General features: G+C 35.8%; 1 protein-coding gene across 1 annotated transcript; it reads right to left on the reverse strand.

Moving 5' to 3' along the window:
* Positions 1-1356: 1356 nt before the first annotated feature.
* LOC137396473 (uncharacterized) lies at positions 1357-7323 on the reverse strand. Its single transcript, XM_068082765.1, has 3 exons — positions 7070-7323; positions 3784-4033; positions 1357-2919 (listed from the first exon to the last, which is right to left on the reverse strand). Exons 1-3 carry the CDS (start codon positions 7254-7256, stop codon positions 1683-1685), a joined length of 1674 nt encoding a protein of 557 aa, XP_067938866.1. The 5' UTR covers positions 7257-7323; the 3' UTR covers positions 1357-1682.
* Between the last annotated feature and the right edge of the window lie 11510 nt (positions 7324-18833).

Raw genomic sequence — 18833 nt, forward strand, 5'->3', positions numbered from 1 at the left:
ATTGACTACTAAAAACTTTAGATATCTAATGGCTTGACACGCTGGTGCTTTATAATATGAGTTTGACGTTACTGGTGAACTACTCGAGACTTACAACTCGTGACAACTCGTGACAACTCGTGACAACTCGTGACAACTCGTGACAACTCGTGACAACTCGTGACAACTCGTGACAACTCGTGACAACTCGTGACAACTCGTGACAACTCGTGACAACTCGTGACAACTCGTGACAACTCGTGACAACTCGTGACAACTCGTGACAACTCGTGACAACTCGTGACAACTCGTGACAACTCGTGACAACTCGTGACAACTCGTGACAACTCGTGACAACTCGTGACAACTCGTGACAACTCGTGACAACTCGTGACAACTCGTGACAACTCGTGACAACTCGTGACAACTCGTGACAACTCGTGACAACTCGTGACAACTCGTGACAACTCGTGACAACTCGTGACAACTCGTGACAACTCGTGACAACTCGTGACAACTCGTGACAACTCGTGACAACTCGTGACAACTCGTGACAACTCGTGACAACTCGTGACAACTCGTGACAACTCGTGACAACTCGTGACAACTCGTGACAACTCGTGACAACTCGTGACAACTCGTGACAACTCGTGACAACTCGTGACAACTCGTGACAACTCGTGACAACTCGTGACAACTCGTGACAACTCGTGACAACTCGTGACAACTCGTGACAACTCGTGACAACTCGTGACAACTCGTGACAACTCGTGACAACTCGTGACAACTCGTGACAACTCGTGACAACTCGTGACAACTCGTGACAACTCGTGACAACTCGTGACAACTCGTGACAACTCGTGACAACTCGTGACAACTCGTGACAACTCGTGACAACTCGTGACAACTCGTGACAACTCGTGACAACTCGTGACAACTCGTGACAACTCGTGACAACTCGTGACAACTCGTGACAACTCGTGACAACTCGTGACAACTCGTGACAACTCGTGACAACTCGTGACAACTCGTGACAACTCGTGACAACTCGTGACAACTCGTGACAACTCGTGACAACTCGTGACAACTCGTGACAACTCGTGACAACTCGTGACAACTCGTGACAACTCGTGACAACTCGTGACAACTCGTGACAACTCGTGACAACTCGTGACAACTCGTGACAACTCGTGACAACTCGTGACAACTCGTGACAACTCGTGACAACTCGTGACAACTCGTGACAACTCGTGACAACTCGTGACAACTCGTGACAACTCGTGACAACTCGTGACAACTCGTGACAACTCGTGACAACTCGTGACAACTCGTGACAACTCGTGACATTGTAGAATATTTGACAACAACTATTTTTTGAAGTTTCTACTTGAATATAATAAACACAAACTCAGAGAAATACATCTAAATACTGGAGAGATGTCTAAAAACAGAACAGGAACTCTCTCTAGCTTCTGTTTGATCTCAAATTCATAAAAGTATGATAAATCATTTGATGGTTTTTATATAGTCACCTCACCATCTTGGTTGTATTATCATTAACAGAGTTATAAAGGAAATAGTAATATAAATGTGTACCATGTCTAGCCTACCATCAAATTCAACAAGAAGACATATGCAAACATGTTAACAACGTTACAAGCAGTCTTGATTGATACTTCCTATTGCTCATTTGACCAATAAGCTTAAGCGTAGCACCTGGTGACGCGGCGCCAATTGCACGTACAGTAAATAGGGTCAAATATTAAGGATCCTGGGCATGTCATCTCATAAACCTTGTTTTGTACAATATGATAATATTCTCGACAACCAGTATTCTCTTTGACTCGGTAATTGTTTCCACTCTCTGCACACTCAACGTCGGAAATCGTTTCATGTTTGAGGGGACTTCCGGTAGAGGGTCGTTGGATGTTCTCAGCTTCTTCAATGAGTGGTTTAGTGGTCTGGGCAGATCCGGGTTTGTCAGAAGTTGTGAATGTAGGAGTCAGCTCCTCGTTAGCATTGTCTGGAGGTCCAACAATATCCGTTGACTGGCCACCGCTGATGGTTGTCTTCGGTTTTATAGTTTCCTTGTCGGTAGATAAAGCAGTAGCAGGTGTTGTAGAGGCTGTTGTAGAGGCTGTTGTAGAGGCTGTGGAGAGAGAAGCAGTTGTAGATTCTGTGACAAAGGTAGGTGAAAACTTGTCGGCATCTGGTGTATCTTCTGGTTTGGTAGCAGATGCAGTTGATGGAGAAGCAGTGGTAGAAGCAGTTGAGGAAGTTTCTGTCGTAGATGCGGTAGATGAAGAGGCAGTGGTGGATGGTGTAGGTGTCGGTTCAGTTATAGATGCGGTAGATGAAGAGGCGGTAGATGTTAAAGTTGTTGAGGAAGCAGTAGTAGATGGTTCAGTAGTTGATGGTGTCATTGTCAAGTCATCGGCAGTCGTAGATTTGATAGTTGTTGAATCAGGTGCTGCTGCTGTATCAATGATAAACGCTGTGGATTCTGTCACAGTAGGCAACTCAATAGGGGTCACTGTTGATGTTGTTGTGGGTGCAGCTGTTGTTGTGGGTGCAGCTGTTGTTGTGGGTGCAGCTGTTTTTGTAGGTGCAGATGTTGTTGTGGGTGCAGCTGTTGTTGTGGGTGCAGCTGTTGTTGTGGGTGCAGCTGTTGTTGTGGGTGCAGCTGTTGTTGTGGGCGCTGCCGTTGTGGTGGGCGCAGCTGTTGTTGTGGGCGCAGCTGTTGTTGTAGGCGCAGCTGTTGTTGTGGGTGCAGCTGTTGTTGTTGTTGTTGATGTGGCTGTTGTTGATGATGTAGAAGCCGTTGTTGACCCAGAAGTTGAAGGAGGTAGAGCGGAGGTTGATTGGAAGTCAGAATTAGCTGATAGATAAAAGGGGTTGCAGTCTTTGTAAATAACGGTAAACTCTTCAACAACTGTATATCTGCAAATAATCACAAGATAATTTTGTTACCAATGAGTTTATTCTTTTTACTAAGTGATATTATTATTATCTTTACTAGGTTATATTATTATTATCTTTACTAGGTTATATTATTATTATCTTTACTAGGTTATATTATTATTATCTTTACTAGGTTATATTATTATTATCTTTACTAGGTTATATTATTATTATCTTTACTAGGTTATATTATTATTATCTTTACTAGGTTATATTATTATTATCTTTACTAGGTTATATTATTATTATCTTTACTAAGTGATATTATTATTATCTTTACTAAGTGATATTATTATTATCTTTACTAGGTTATATTATTGTTATCTTTACTAGGTTATATTATTATTATCTTTACTAGGTTATATTATTATTATCTTTACTAGGTTATATTATTATTATCTTTACTAGGTTATATTATTATTATTATCTTTACTAGGTTATATTATTATTATCTTTACTAGGTTATATTATTATTATCTTTACTAGGTTATATTATTATTATCTTTACTAGGTTATATTATTATTATTATCTTTACTAAGTGATATTACTATCATCTTCACTAGGTTATATTAGAAAAACCTTTTAGGTTATTAACATTACCATCATCGTTGTTAGATCAAAACCAATTTTCAAGTATTTGAAACTTTGTGTAAGCTTTTAGTTGTGTTGTTGTTTATGATTTTCGTTGTTTTTCAACCTGGCAGAAGTTTTTCTATGAAGCTCTTGCCAGAAATACTTTATAGATCGTTTATGACTAATACTTAGCATTGCTAAATTAATGACAGACTGTTCCATAAAACTTGGTGTATTACCGTATCCTTTGTACACCACAAGATACCAACCTGACAATAACTTCTGTGGTTATATTTAAGTCAGCAGGGGCAGTCCACTGAAATATAACGTATTCTTTAGGAACGGAGTTGGCATGTCCAACAGATGTACCGCCACAAATTATGCCGACTTCAGCATCGGCTGGTTCAGCCAGAGACACATTCATGGTTCCGATTAAAGTTCCATCTGGGTGTTGGACAGATACAAGGAAACCTTTGAATGTAATAATCTCAGCAGCGGTGTCATCTTTGAATAGGAGCACTAAAACAGACAAGGAAACTGTTAACAAGGAATCCAATGATTACTTGTCTCTCGTTATCTCAGTTAGTCACAGTTGACTATCATTACCTTTGACAGCTCTAACTGGATAGGGGACAAATCAGAGAGCAGATGATTCTGGAACATTGTTACTGATTTTGTGGTCAGCTTTATTTGAAATAAACAATGCCATTCTTTAAGAATGATATATATTAACTTTTCGCAATTCTTGTGCACTTTTTCCAAAAGTTCAATAATTAGGTCACTATGTTATTTCAAATATGCGCAGGTGAATGAGAGAGATTTCCCCATTGGAATAATAGAAATAGCTCTGTTGAATTTGTGCATAACAGGTCATCCTTAGAACACTAAAGCAAGCCATAGACTGGCAGTTTTCTCAGAGCCAAAACTTCAAAAAGATCGACTGGCTTTTAAGGTTTGTTACGCTTGCAAATGCATCAACTGATTTTTTTGAGGAAGTTACTCTACAGACAGCTGATATCAGCTTGCAAGCTAAAGATAGCACTATAAATTTACAATATTCATATTTTGCCGAAAACATGTTTAAAGGGCATATGTTGGAACAATGTTGAAAGATAATATCTTTATGTTGGTTTCAGTTCCATCAAATATGGCCTTAATATAAAAATATCAAAGTATGCAGTGCCTTAGCCTCTGATCCCGTCAGTTATTATCCTTAATCATCTCTAAATGTTAGCTGTGAAAGTTTGTAACCTGTTTGCCGACTCAGCATGATAAATGGAAATTAGTTGCATTTCACACTTCACTCAGCAATTAGGCAAACAGCCTGCAGTTGTATGAGAATTGCAAATCTGCAAAGTTAATATTCCTTGTCTAATCCTTGTAGATGTGACTCATAGATGATAGTGGATCAATTGGATCAATTGGATCATGCTATCTGTTTGTCCCCCAGTCACCAGATGCATGGTTTGCACGCCTGCGTGCTCTGGATTTGACACATTCCTTTGAGTTAAATATACAATAGTTCGCACATTTATTTTCTCTTAAACATTATTTATAGCGTGTGAAATACATCTATTCAAAGGTTTTGGTAGTTTTCGTTCATTTCATTTTTGCATATTCCTAGCAGAATACCTGTAAAGTTATTTTAATGTGATGTACCAATAAAACTTTAAAAAATGGCAAGTATGCAAAACTATTCGGGTTTGCAGATGCGCAATAATAATACCCATCGGTGGCCAAACAGGTATTTGAAAAATATTACAGCTGCCAGTTAGGAGTGTCGGTGCCAGTGATTAACTATTCACATGGCTTTATTTATCGTTGGCCAATCAGGCATGCTAACACTTTCACTGGAAGCCAATCATACATTCTCTCGCAAAAGTAACTGTAACAGTCTGGATTGAACATTCGCAGCCAGAACTTTAAAGTGCTAAAAATTATCAAAAGACTAACTTGTTGATTTAAAGAGACAAGTTTAATGTAATCAGAAAGTGGTGATATAAATCAAAGTATGGTACATCATTCAGTAGCTGACTGCTTCAGCCTCTCTGCAGTAAGACAACTTCTATTAATAACATGAAATGTCTTGTTTAATAAAACAAGTTCGAGAAATAATCAAACAGTGTGTACAATGGTTACACTTTGTGCCGATGTCCTTATGTTGATGAATAACCAGGCTTAACTATGTGTTCATAACATATTGAACTCTGGCCATAAGGAAACCGGGTTTAACGATCGAGCTTTACTTAAGGTGATTTAATAAACCAACTGCCTCCGACCCCCGACCCACGGCCCACGCATTAATCAGGCAATAAATAACGGTTAACAGTTTAATCCTATTTATTATCCACAAACTGCCATCTTTCTCCAATTACACTGATAGTTTTCTAGCCATCCTGGTTCTCACTAATCTTGAAATATTCTTGTGGGTCCTTCTAATCACGCATAAAACTTATGGCGGCCATTGTCATACTTTCATAGAAATAGTGTGACGAAAAGTTGTTTCAGTAGCGGTATGACAGTTATCTCAAGTCATGTGAAGCGAGTCAGATGATGACACAATGACAGGGTTTAGTGAACTCCCGAATATTCTTTGTTAAAACGCAAAAAAATTATGGCACACGTTTTCAGCCGCTATTGCTTAGATGAAAATTCAAGGTTTCTGATTGCATTCATTTTGATGTAAAATAGCTATTGATGATTACAGGTGGGAACTACCTATAATCGATACAGGTCAATACACCTCAATACTTGAGGTATCAATACAGGTCAATACACCTCAATACCTGAGGTATCAATACAGGTCAATACACCTCAATACCTGAGGTATCAATACAGGTCAATACACCTCAATACCTGAGGTATCAATACAGGTCAATACACCTCAATACCTGAGGTATCAATACAGGTCAATACACCTCAATACCTGAGGTATCAATACAGGTCAATACACCTCAATACCTGAGGTAATTGAGAAAAAAAAGAGGGTTTGTGAAGAATTAATACTAAAAGGGGGATGCGTAAGCTGAAAGGTTTTCAGAGTTTTGAAAGTACAGAGTTTATCAGTTAACAAGTCACAGCAACTGCAAAGGGAAATGTGATTGCTTTCCCTAAAGCGATGCAATAAACGACGATGCCTTTTGGTTTCATTGACATTCACCTTTACATTCTATTTTCATATGCTCATACCTCATACCTCATACCTCATACCTCATACCTCATACCTCATACCTCATACCTCATACCTCATACCTGCTGCGAAGGAAGAAACTCTCATAATAAAAACGCTTTTATTTTAGAAAATTCGATGAAATCATTTCAGTTAGATTCTTGCAGAACAACTTGATGGCAACTCATAACTTTCAAAGAAACAACTGTTTAGTAAAATGTTTTTAGTTCAAAAAATGCACACAAGCATTTCACCCCTCGATAAGCTTGGTAAGTGATTTAAAATAGTTCACAAAAGACTCTTTGCATAGTGATACAAGTTAAATGGCAAGGGCTGGTTTTGTAGGCTTATCACAGCATTTAGCAAAATAAAACTTCATATCTTACTGTCTGTTGCTACTCCGGGAATCCAATCTTGGGCATCGATGTAATATGGACATTCTCCAGTTTGAGGATCGACTCCATGCGATGGCGTTCTCGTGGTGCATGTCTCTGGAGGAGGGCCAGTACTAAAGCCGGCTACCTGATATCCTGTCCCCAACACAGCCACAAAAGCAATAGTCAAGCAATACATGGTGTTTTAATCGGAAAAATTTTGTTGTGTTTCACGGTGATCTTCAGCCTCGTGCTTTCTTCGGCTGCAGGACTATCATGAAATAAATTTCAAGCGTATCGCTCTGCTTATTATAACCTCATGGGGCGATATGAAAGTGGTATCCATGGCAACCTGTAATCGTAATTTGTGCAAAATCAGTCAATAGGAGGCACGCGCTACGAGAAAGAATTGTTTCTGATGTCATTTGAACACACCTGATTTTTGAGATCATCTGCATTTTGTGATATGTCTTTCCTGGTGAGGTCATCAGAGCATACAATAGGATAATACATGGATTAGCTTTCATTCTTAGAGATTAACATGAATCAAACTCTGTTTTGTTTGATAAATTATACTCCTAAACACTAAACAGTCATTTCTCTTGGTGGTCTCAAGCACCTGTAAGCAGTTGTCTCTTGGTGGTCTCAAGAATATATGAGCGTTTATTTCCTCGGGCTGCTTCCAGCGGACTCAACAAGTAGTAATTTCTTTTGGTGCTTATAGCAGACTTCAGTAGTTGTCTTTCTTGGTAGTCTCTTTTTACTTTGTACTGAACTATTCTAGTTGAAGCTGCGCTAAATAGAAGCCAGAACAATACAAATTGTTAAGGCTAACTAGGGGACATGTGTGATGCGTACCGAACTAGGGGACATGTGTCATGTGTACCCAACTATGAGACATGTGTGATGCGTACCCAACTAGGGGACATGTGTGATGCGTACCCAACTACAGGACATGTGTGATGCGTACCCAACTAGGGGACATGTGTCATGCGTACCCAACTAGGGGACATGCGTCATGTGTACCCAACTATGAGACATGTGTGATGTGTACCCAACTAGGAGACATGTGTCATGCGTACCCAACTAGGGGACATGTGTGATGTGTACCTAACTAGGAGACATGTGTGATGTGTACCCAACTATGGGACATGTGTGATGTGTACCCAACTATGGTATGTGCAGAGAATCGAAAAGTGCACTAACTACAACCAAGTTACTCTAGCATATACGAGCTACAAATAAACAGATGATTATGATAGAACATGTCTACTGTTCTTACCTTTTACTATTCCTACAAAGCTTTTTGTGATTAATTTTACCCATTCTGACTTAAAAGTTAGATCAATTATAAACACCAGTGTGGAGCACATGCTACTGGTTAGCAGCACTTGATATACAAAATACCAAAATTTTGACAGCTGTTTAAGATGAAGACCAAGTTCTTACATAGAAAAAAAGCTGTTATCAGGTAGTTCATAGGGTTCATCATAGTTCATTCAGGTAGTTCGCTCGATTAGACGAGCCTCACTGACCCATGCAGGTAGGTCATTTCTCTCTTACTATTTTCTTGTCTTTGTCTCATTCCTGTCTTACCTATCACATTGCAGGTAGTCACAAACACTAATAGTGAAAGTATTAAAATTTGTGAAGGTATGTTAAAATTTAATTAACGTTCGTATCGTTGCACGTGTTTTTTGCTAGTATGAGAATTGAGCAACATTTTTCTTGTAAAGCTGTAATAGTTTTTCTTGTCAGACTATTTTTACGTTGATATAGCAATTCGTCTAACAAGCTGCCTCAACTCATGATTTCTGCACTAGTTCTAAACAACAGAAAGTTGATTAAGGAGTCAGAGGTCAAATTAGTAAGTTTAAGTAATGATGCTCTACATCCCTCAACTCCATGCCATTAACCGTTGATTGGGTGTTTATTAATGGGAGCTTATAATAATCCTAATCAGTATTTAAAATGATATCCAGCCACAGAACAAGATCCAATATCTGTTGAAACTCGGGAGTTTAATATATTTATAAGCCTATTGAGACCACAGACGGTTTAACGCTGAAGTCTGCAGGCGGATTGTTGGCCTGGGAAACAAAATAGCATTTATAATTTATCTTGATCAATGTTGTAGAGCGATTTGAGAGTTTTAACCAGACACAAAAATCTACAAGTTTCGTCTGCTTGTACAGTATTCCTTGACATGCTGCTTGCTATCTGTAACTAGCGAAGACTTTACCATATTAATGTAATCACACTAATCATGCCTTTAGAATCTAAACTTTATCTCACCAAAATCCAGTGATCACCAGGATGTTTATCTAACTCTATAGGGAGTCGACCTATAATTGGAATCATTTTAATGTTCAGCGTTTGACAGACCTTCCCAACCTCATTCTCCGTCACAAGCTTGAAGGAGATTTAAAATCAACTCACCTACATTTAATGCGTGTAAATCACAAAAAATCTTACACAAATTTACAAGATATTGACAAGATAATATATGAAATCGCTATGAGCAATGGCATTAACATGGAGCAATGTTAATTTGGGAGTAAATTGGCTATAGGGTAATCTAACTGAGAAGCAGGGGAGACAATGCCCAAAATGACATCAAATTCAGTCACTTTATTGCAAGGCTTCACTATTATAATAAGTTTGCGAAAAAGCAAGTGAATTAACATTAACTGTGTTTAAAGCAGCTGAAAATGTAAGTAGAAACGATGGTAAGTGTTCTTTCAAAATTTTTGTGTTTTCCTACTTACTAACCATATGTTTCTGTCAACAACATGTAAAATCTTATCTTTCATATGGTGAAAAAACCTAAAAAAGAAAATAAATTTATTGTCAATAATTGAAAAGCATTTTAATAAATTTAAACTGCTTGTTCTTACAATATTTTGGGCACATTTTGAAGTCTGTAGATCCATTAAAATCCTGTAGATAAATCCTTAGGTATAATCTTTAGGTATAATCTTTAGGAAAAATCCTTAGGTATAATCCTTAGGTATAATCCTTAGTTATAATCCTTGGGTATAATCCTTAAGTATAATCCTTAGGTATAATGTTTAGGTATAACCCTTAGGTATAATCTTTAGGTATAATCCTAAAGTATAATCCTTAGGTATAATCTTTATGTATAATCCTTAGGTATAATCCTTAGGTATAATCCTTAGGTATAATCCTTAGGTATAATCGTTAGGTATATTCCTTAGGTATAATCCTTAGGTATAATCCTTAGGTATAATCTTTAGGTATAACCCTTAGGTATAATCTTTAGGTATAATCCTCAAGTATAATCCTTAGGTATAATCCTTAGGTATAATCCTTGGGTACAATCCTTAGGTATAATCCTTAGTTATAATCCTTAGGTATAATCATTAGGTATAATCTTTAGGTATAATCTTTAGGTATAACCCTTAGGTATAATCTTTAGGTATAATCTTTAGGTATAATCATTAGGTATAATCTTTAGGTATAATCTTTAGGTATAACCCTTAGGTATAATATTTAGGTATAATCCTCAAGTATAATCCTTAGGTATAATCCACCAGAAGTAAGATTATACAGACGGCTGGCTGCACTAGATATGAACGCTTGCTCTTAGATGTATGTGATTGATTATGGTTTATATCAAAAAGAGACAACTCAGACGTCATATATATGTTGTCCTGTCTGTCTTATGTACTGAAGGTGATAATTGTTAGTGCAGCACTTGGAGTAATAATCTATAATTACATTATGGATTTAATTCATTCTTTGGCTCAAAACACATTGCTATTAACACAACGTATTGTATTGTAAAGTGATTAGTAAAGTGCCAAAAAACCTGATGATTCTTTTAGCAAAACAAACTGATGTACTGATGTAGTACTTGCTGGTATCATTTGAGCATTAGGCATCTTTACATTCAAGTTGTAGAAGTGGAAAAAATTCATCTTCAGTACTGTTAGTTTTATTGTTTGTCAAATAATGGCTGTTAGCTGAAGATAATAAAGCTGAAGCCAAGTTTGTAATCCAAAATTTGTCTTCCACTTTCAGTCTAAATAAGAAGTAGTATAATATACAAGTTTTCAGAAAAGAGCTCAAGTCGATCAAGGAGTGAACGACGTAGGTATATTTGTTTACTCTTGAGAAACTTATAGCCTAGTCTACATGCGCTTCTAAATAATAGGAAGAAGTGATACAGCAATATTAAAACCTTCACAAAAGCCAGGCTTCAAAACGGTCTGCTGGTCTAGAACTTTCTAGAACTTTTTCATTTTAAGGTCTCTAACCAATCGCAATACAAAGTTGGTGTGAACCGTGATTCAGAACATTGTGTAACTCGGAAAGTTGAATACGTAAGATGTTACTCATATGTCACGTTCTATTGACCACCCACACGCCATTAGTTTACTCATTGCGCGTCAGAAGGCTTCTGTGCCAAGACAATGCTTGATTGTTTTACATAAGATAATCTATGATCCACCACATTTTAGCTTTTGTTTCGACAATACCCTAGTGAGTACTATGAATGTCATAGAGGTCAAGTAAACCAGGGACAATACAAGGTCTACTAAACCGCTGAGTAATCTCTATGTTGCCTCAGGTCTTCATGACCACCCTTTTCTCTAAGGGACCAACAAATAAATGTATTACATCGCCATGGTAACTTTGCTAACAATATCATGACTGAGAATATTAAAATATTAAAACTGTTTAAAAATTGATAACTAATTTTATTACTTAAACAAACAGCTAACTACTATTTCTACACAAACTCGATCATAAGGAGAGTCCAGTTGAAGCTGAAATACAAGTCAATGTTCGTAAGCTTCATGTTGAGACCAGCTAAAATTGTACAAATGTGTGTTCTTTTTAAGAAATGTCTGCCATCTTGTTGTTTTCTAGAATGTGGCTCAAAGATTCTAACAACAATCTACTTGAGCTCATTTTTTATCTTCCGACATTCAGTTGTTTTAATTTGCGGATTTTTGTAACAGAATGAATGTTACAAATACAATACACATACTTAGTAAATAGATTGCATCTAATGAATTAGACATTCACTAATCTCTTAAGTTGGCATCTTTACGAGCCCCGTGCTTGAAGACAATCCACATCTACCTGTGTCTACATCCAGTTGTGCAGTAGAAATAACCATCAGTGTTTTAAGAAGCATGAATCATCCCTTTTTATTATCTAGATTGATAATACCTGGCATGTAATACGGGCTTAACTTTATGAGCTAGGACAATCATGAAAATCGATCCGGTGTGGTTTTAAACACACTTCCCTCCTTGATCTCTTCCTAAACCTTTATTCTACAATTTTATAGATTTAAAAACGGGCATCTTTAGAAAAGAAACAAAAATATTAATACTGTTCTTTGTGACTATCTGAGTGTAATTGAAGGCTCTATATTGAAGCTCCCTTTAGTTCTGTTAGTAAATAAGGGTATTACTATTGCCGTATTACTATAGCTGTATTACTATAGCCGTATTATTATAGCCGTACTACTATAGCCGTATTACTATAGCCATATTATTATAGCCGTACTACTATTGCCGTATTACTATAGCTGTACTACTATAGCCGTATTACTATAGCCGTATTACTATAGCTGTATTACTATAGCCGTACTACTATAGCCGTATTACTATAGCCGTATTACTATAGCCATATTATTATAGCCGTATTACTACAGCCATATTTAGTTATGCCAATCTTGTTAGTATTTTAATGGTCACTTGTTCTCTCGGTTCATTAGTTCTGCTTATATAAGGCTAGCCTAGGATTGATTTATTCAGCGAATTTTCTACACACTATAATATCAGTAGGCCTACATTTGGTTATAGTTTGAACTTACCCAAAACCATGACCAAGGGCTAATCTGATTTAAGGTTTTACTGGTTATCAGAGTAATTTGATGGCTGCACGAAAATATTTAACGGTTGAGAAAAATCAAACACATAACAACTTATATTATATTTCTATCAAAGTTTTTCATATTCCCAAAAGAAAAGAGAATGATAATAAAGCTGTTTCCCAAAGTGAGTATAATAGATTCTCTTAGGGTCTCCATAAATTGGTTCAAAGCATTGTGACTCTATAGATGTTTGGAAATGTTGGAGAAACTGTTACAGAACATAACCTAGAGTAAAATACGATAATAATTATTATAAATATGTTCAGTACATGTTGTGGTGTCTCATTTTTTTGGTGAATCTTGTGCGGCTGCAAGCTCGTGACTGTCAATTCAAATTTCAGCATTTATAAATAGTTTAAACCTTTTCGTTGTGTATGAATCAAACCCACTTACTTTTTGTCATTTTTAAAAACACCTTATGCTAAAATATTTACTAACCACGCTATATTGTATTGATCATTCCTAATCTTTCTGAACATCAGCAAAACTTTAATCTGTATTTCGTCATATTTATCAAAACTTGTCTCAAATATATTACACGTGAAAAAGGCAAAGTTTAAACAAAATTCAAATATTTGTATTTTCATGCCAAGTGCTTATATAAACTGTAAGACTGCATAGTCAGCGATGTCCTGCAAAGGTTGGCAGCAAATGTAATGTCGGTTTTGCTATTAATTCCCAACTTGTACAAACATCATTGTTTGGTTTTTGATCGCTTTGATGAAAATCTAAAATGACAGTCATCTGCTAAGTTTTTATATTATAGCCAACATTAATGTTAGAAGTTTGCTTAAAGGTGTGTTAGAGGTGTCTTAAGAGTGTCTTAAGGGTGTCTTAAGGGTGTCTTAAGGATGTCTTAAGGGTTTGTGCTGCTCATTTATATTTTTTATGATTCAGAAGTATGTCACCAAACACTGAATTGGATGAAGAAAACAAGTTAATAAGACAACATAGAAATATTTCTTGTAAAGATGTGTATCACATTTATGTTCCTAATTTCTAAAAACTCACTTAATTCTCTCTATTTAGATAAGCTGATCGTCTCAAAGATAAAATATTGTTACTATTTTGCCAAATTTTCAAGTACTAAAAGCCATTACAAGAGAGTCTTTCTGCCTTGTAATCTCCTAGAAGTAGAATAATTGTGACATGACCACACTGTTTTATAATGTATTTATACTTAAAATTGAGCTGTCACAGCGAGGGATTGTCTCTGCGCGTAGTTTAAATATGCGTAGCATGAAAACGCAAATCAACATAATTTTGTTATTTTTATGTTCGAGGGTGTAAAGGAGGCAAGTATAGAGGAGGCAAGTATAGAGACCTCAACTTACAAAGAGACCTTATAGAGACCTCAACTTACAAAGTTTATCAAGGCTCATAATTCCTGAAGATAAGTTTATGAGTTGCTGACCTCGCGATAATCAGAGTGTTAAATGTAGTCCAACTATCAGCTCTAATAACAATAGAAACTACAGTTTAATCTTGGATACATTTGATGCAACTTCTCAGTGAACCTTGAATCTGGTTTGAACTATCATAAGGCCAGTAAAAACCTGACCTAAAGATTATATGACTTTATTTTATGTATTTAGTTTCTTTCAGTGAACTAAAAGAAAAGAACAAGTTAGAAAAATTTATATGTTTGTTGCATCTGTGGAAAATTTGTTGAGAAACTAGTGCTGAACATGCTGCAGTTTCATGGTAGCCTGAGATCCATCATAACTTTTTTATCAAAGCGACAAAAATCATGATAAAACAATTTGTGTCGTCTGTCAATAATGCTGATAGGCATTTTGCTATAAATAGTTTAACGTCTGCTATAAAATAACTACACTGTATACGCTTGATGAATACACTGACTGATGCAATACAATAATTCTAATGAATAAACAGGAAATAGGAGACAAATCTGTGCGAAAAACAGAAGTGAAAAAAAATTGCATAAGTCATGATTGTACGAAGTATTCTCACAAAAAGCACAGCTGTGATCAGCACTTTCTTATACTGGGCATAATATTTATATTATAGATGGGGTCTCTTATATAGTCATATAAAAGAAGGTTCCCCGGTTTCAAACAGCTATCAACTCTGTTTATCTCACGGATAACAATTACCTTTCACGCTATAAGCTACTAATCAAGGTATAAGGTTCACTAAGCCTCCGTGTTATACTTTAAGTCTGCAAACATTTCTACCTGTTCATCAGCAGACATCACAGACATCAAACACAGTCTGAAGATAAGAAGAGGATTATTATAATCACAAGCTTGTATAAGGTTATGGAGGAACTTTAATACCTGAATTAACTCTAGTCAGGTGAGAGTCATGCCAAGGATTTGGTGAAGTTGGGAAGTTATTAAGCTCGTATCTATGGCGATACATATGTCCCCACGGATGCTTATCCCTAAAAACATGACTTGTGTCTCTCGTATAATCTTATTAGAAATTAATTTATTCTGTCAACTGTTGCATCAAACAAATTTTGGTTTATTCAGCTAACCACGGGTAGACTAGGTTTTTGTGCATTTTTTTGTAAATGTTATCGGTACGGTGAGTCAGATAATGGCTACTTCACCAAGAGCTGAGTCTAAAAAAAACCAAATGTAAAAAAATGTTGTGTAGTAAAAAAGTAATTAAGAGGTGCTAAAATACAAAAGACTTTCGCTATTCCTTTAGTTCTGTCAACCTCTGTCTCAGAGAAAGTTTGAATGCAGAGCAACAGCCATGGAAAATGTGTAGGAGGAAAAAATGGAGATTTAATATTATAAAAACAATACCATAAATGTTTCACCCACACAATGTCTGGTTAATGCTGCTCAAACAATGATTGTCAAACATCCCTTCCTATCACATGAGCATTTTCTGACAGCAGTTTCCTGGAAGAGTAACTGAATTACTGTCATCGAGGGATTCTTCTCTTAGGCCTCTGAGTGTCTGATGCATCAGCAAGAGAAATATTTTAGTGATGATATTCTCTGCGAGCATCCTGAGATGATCTCATCTGTTTCCAGTTTGTCTCGATGAAGTTGAGTTTATGTCAAACTTGAATGCAAGCAGCAAATCACTGTTTAGTGAATCACGGGGCTCCTGGTTGAGAACTATAGCGAGTACCCGGTATAGCGAGTACCCGGTATAGCGAGTACCCGGTATAGCGAGTACCCGGTATAGCAAGTACCCGGTATAGCGAGTACCCGATATAGCGGGTACCCGGTATAGCGAGTACCCGGTATAGCGAGTACCCGGTATAGCGAGCACCCGGTATAGCGAGTACCCGATATAGCGGGTACCCGGTATAGCGAGTACCCGGTATAGCGAGTACCCGGTATAGCGAGCACCCGGTATAGCGAGTACCCGGTATAGCGAGTACCCGGTATAGCGAGTACCCGGTATAGCGAGTACCCGGTATAGCGAGTACCCGGTATAGCGAGTACCCGGTATAGCGAGTACCTGGTGTAATGATATCAACAGCAAGGAATGGCTTACTGTTTGGATGAGATATGGTGCTGATTTAGCTGTGTTTAAACCACCAAAATACACTTTGCTGAAAACCAGTCAATTAGAAAACATTCCATTTATGTACTTAGTATGAAAATATAAAATGTAATGATGATGGTTTTTACAAGGCATACAAAACATTGCTGCCAGACAAAATAGACTCTCAAGTTGATGGTATAAGTTTTTAGACGAGTTCATCTATTGATCTCAATCTGTCTGGCCTCTACAGGTTTCTAGCAATAACTTTATGTAATTCTCATGGCTCACTGAAAATTTAATAGTGGCTAGTGTAATGAGCCGTTTTACTAATCACTAGGTCAATAATCGGATCTTTGATACTGTTCTGAGCAGCTACCGGTAATGACCTTTACCCTCATATAGACATCAGCAAAGCCTTGCTAACTAACATTTAACCTGTAACTTAATCTTTGTGATATAGTGTGACTCAACAAAAACACTAAAATACAGCTAAAAATTAGAGTATAGTCTGCATAAAATATATTAACCGATCTCCAAAAGTCCAACCAGACAATACCAAGCTAATATCTGCATCAAGAGCGAACAACTCTTCAAATAAAAATATTTCAAGCTACATTATCTCAAAACAGTAAATTCTAGCCAAGGACTTTTAAAATGACCATACTGGTAGTGCTAAAGATGCATGAAGTATGTAGTAATATGTATTAAAATATGTATATATTGTAAATATCTAAATTAAATATGTATTAAATACGTATTTAATATATTTTCTAGCATAGCCACAGACTTGAAATATAGTCATAAATCATATATTATATTGTACTACAAAACAATATAATTTAATATAATGTTATATAATGTAGTATGAGGTAATATAATTAATAATATAGGTATTATAATATTATGTATTATTGTATATTATAATAATATATAATATTATAATATATAATATATATAATATTATATATAATAATGTAATATAGTAGTAGGCCTATAAACTATATCATATTAATATATAATATAATATGGCATACTATAGCATATATTGTATTATGTATAATATATGCTTTTATATATTATATTATATATATAATATTATATATTATTTTATACATAAACAATATATACTATATATAATATTATATACAATTCATAGGTCTACTATTATATTATGTGTAATATTATATTATATATGACATATATTACATATAATATCATGTGTTCATAATATATATTATATATAATATTGTATATAATATACACTTTTATATGTTATATACAATATATACTATTATATATAACTACAATATGCATATTCAAATTACAAATTCAGTTTCTAATTTGGTCATGCATCAGTTTATGTGGTTCCTGCTAAAATTTATTCGTTGCCAAAATCATGGTTATTGTGGCTTAAAGCCGCCCTAAACAACCAGCTGTCTCCATGATCAAGAGAACCTCTCTACATCTAGAGTATTAGCAGGGAAACTGTAAAACACCTTTTAGTTTAATAAATGTTAATTGCGTAATTCAAAAGGTAAGTTTAGTTTTGTAGAATTAGCTTGCCGTGCAAGTGTTGATTATAGGGTTAAAATTAGCCACGCCCACCACCAACTACGCAATAAGTTTAAGAACAACACCAGCTCCCAATACCTAATAGTATTTTTAACAATTCTAAGAGATGTCAACCCTTTTGAGTCATGCGTCATGTGTCATGGGCCAGCGCCTCAACTTGTATCATCTCATGATGGCGTCATTGTTTTATAGTGTCTATTGTATTTTATTGTATATTGATATTGTGTTAAACTCCAAATGGTTAATTGTCCTTCATTTGATAGTCTAAAACTAGCAGAAAGTTATAATATGACTATAACAATGAACAACATATAGTTTTCGCTGAATAGAAGTTACAAAAGGAGAGCATTTCATGATTGCAATCAGATTCGATACAGTGAACATCCATACAGGAAATATCAATACAGGAAACATTCATATGCATCAATACAGTAAACATCCATATGCATTAATACAGTAAACATCCATATGCATTAATACAGTAAACATCCATATGCATTAATACAGTAAACATCAATATGAATTAATACAGTAAACATACATATGCATCAATACAGTGAACATCCATATACATCAATACATTGAACATCCATATGCATCAATACAGGAAACATTCATATGCATCAATACAGTAAACATTCATATACATTAATACAGTAAACATCCATATGCATTAATACAGTGAACATCCATATGCATTAATACAGTAAACATTCGTATGCATTAATACAGTAAACATCAATATGAATTAATACAGTAAACATCCATATGCGTTAATACAGTAAACATCAATATGAATTAATACAGTAAATA

The sequence above is a fragment of the Watersipora subatra genome, chromosome 5 (assembly GCF_963576615.1).
Source record: "Watersipora subatra chromosome 5, tzWatSuba1.1, whole genome shotgun sequence".
Classification (NCBI taxonomy): Eukaryota; Metazoa; Bryozoa; class Gymnolaemata; order Cheilostomatida; family Watersiporidae; genus Watersipora; species Watersipora subatra.

Excerpts from the sequence above, each read along its gene's own strand:
- LOC137396473 (XM_068082765.1), bottom strand. The coding sequence starts at position 7,256 with ATGTATTGCTTGACTATTGCTTTTGTGGCTGTGTTGGGGACAGGATAT. Across the intron at positions 4,034-7,069 it reads TCCCGGAGTAGCAACAGACA|TGCTCCTATTCAAAGATGAC; the intron begins GTAAGATATGAA and ends TGTCTGTTTTAG. Across the intron at positions 2,920-3,783 it reads ACCACAGAAGTTATTGTCAG|ATATACAGTTGTTGAAGAGT; the intron begins GTTGGTATCTTG and ends GATTATTTGCAG.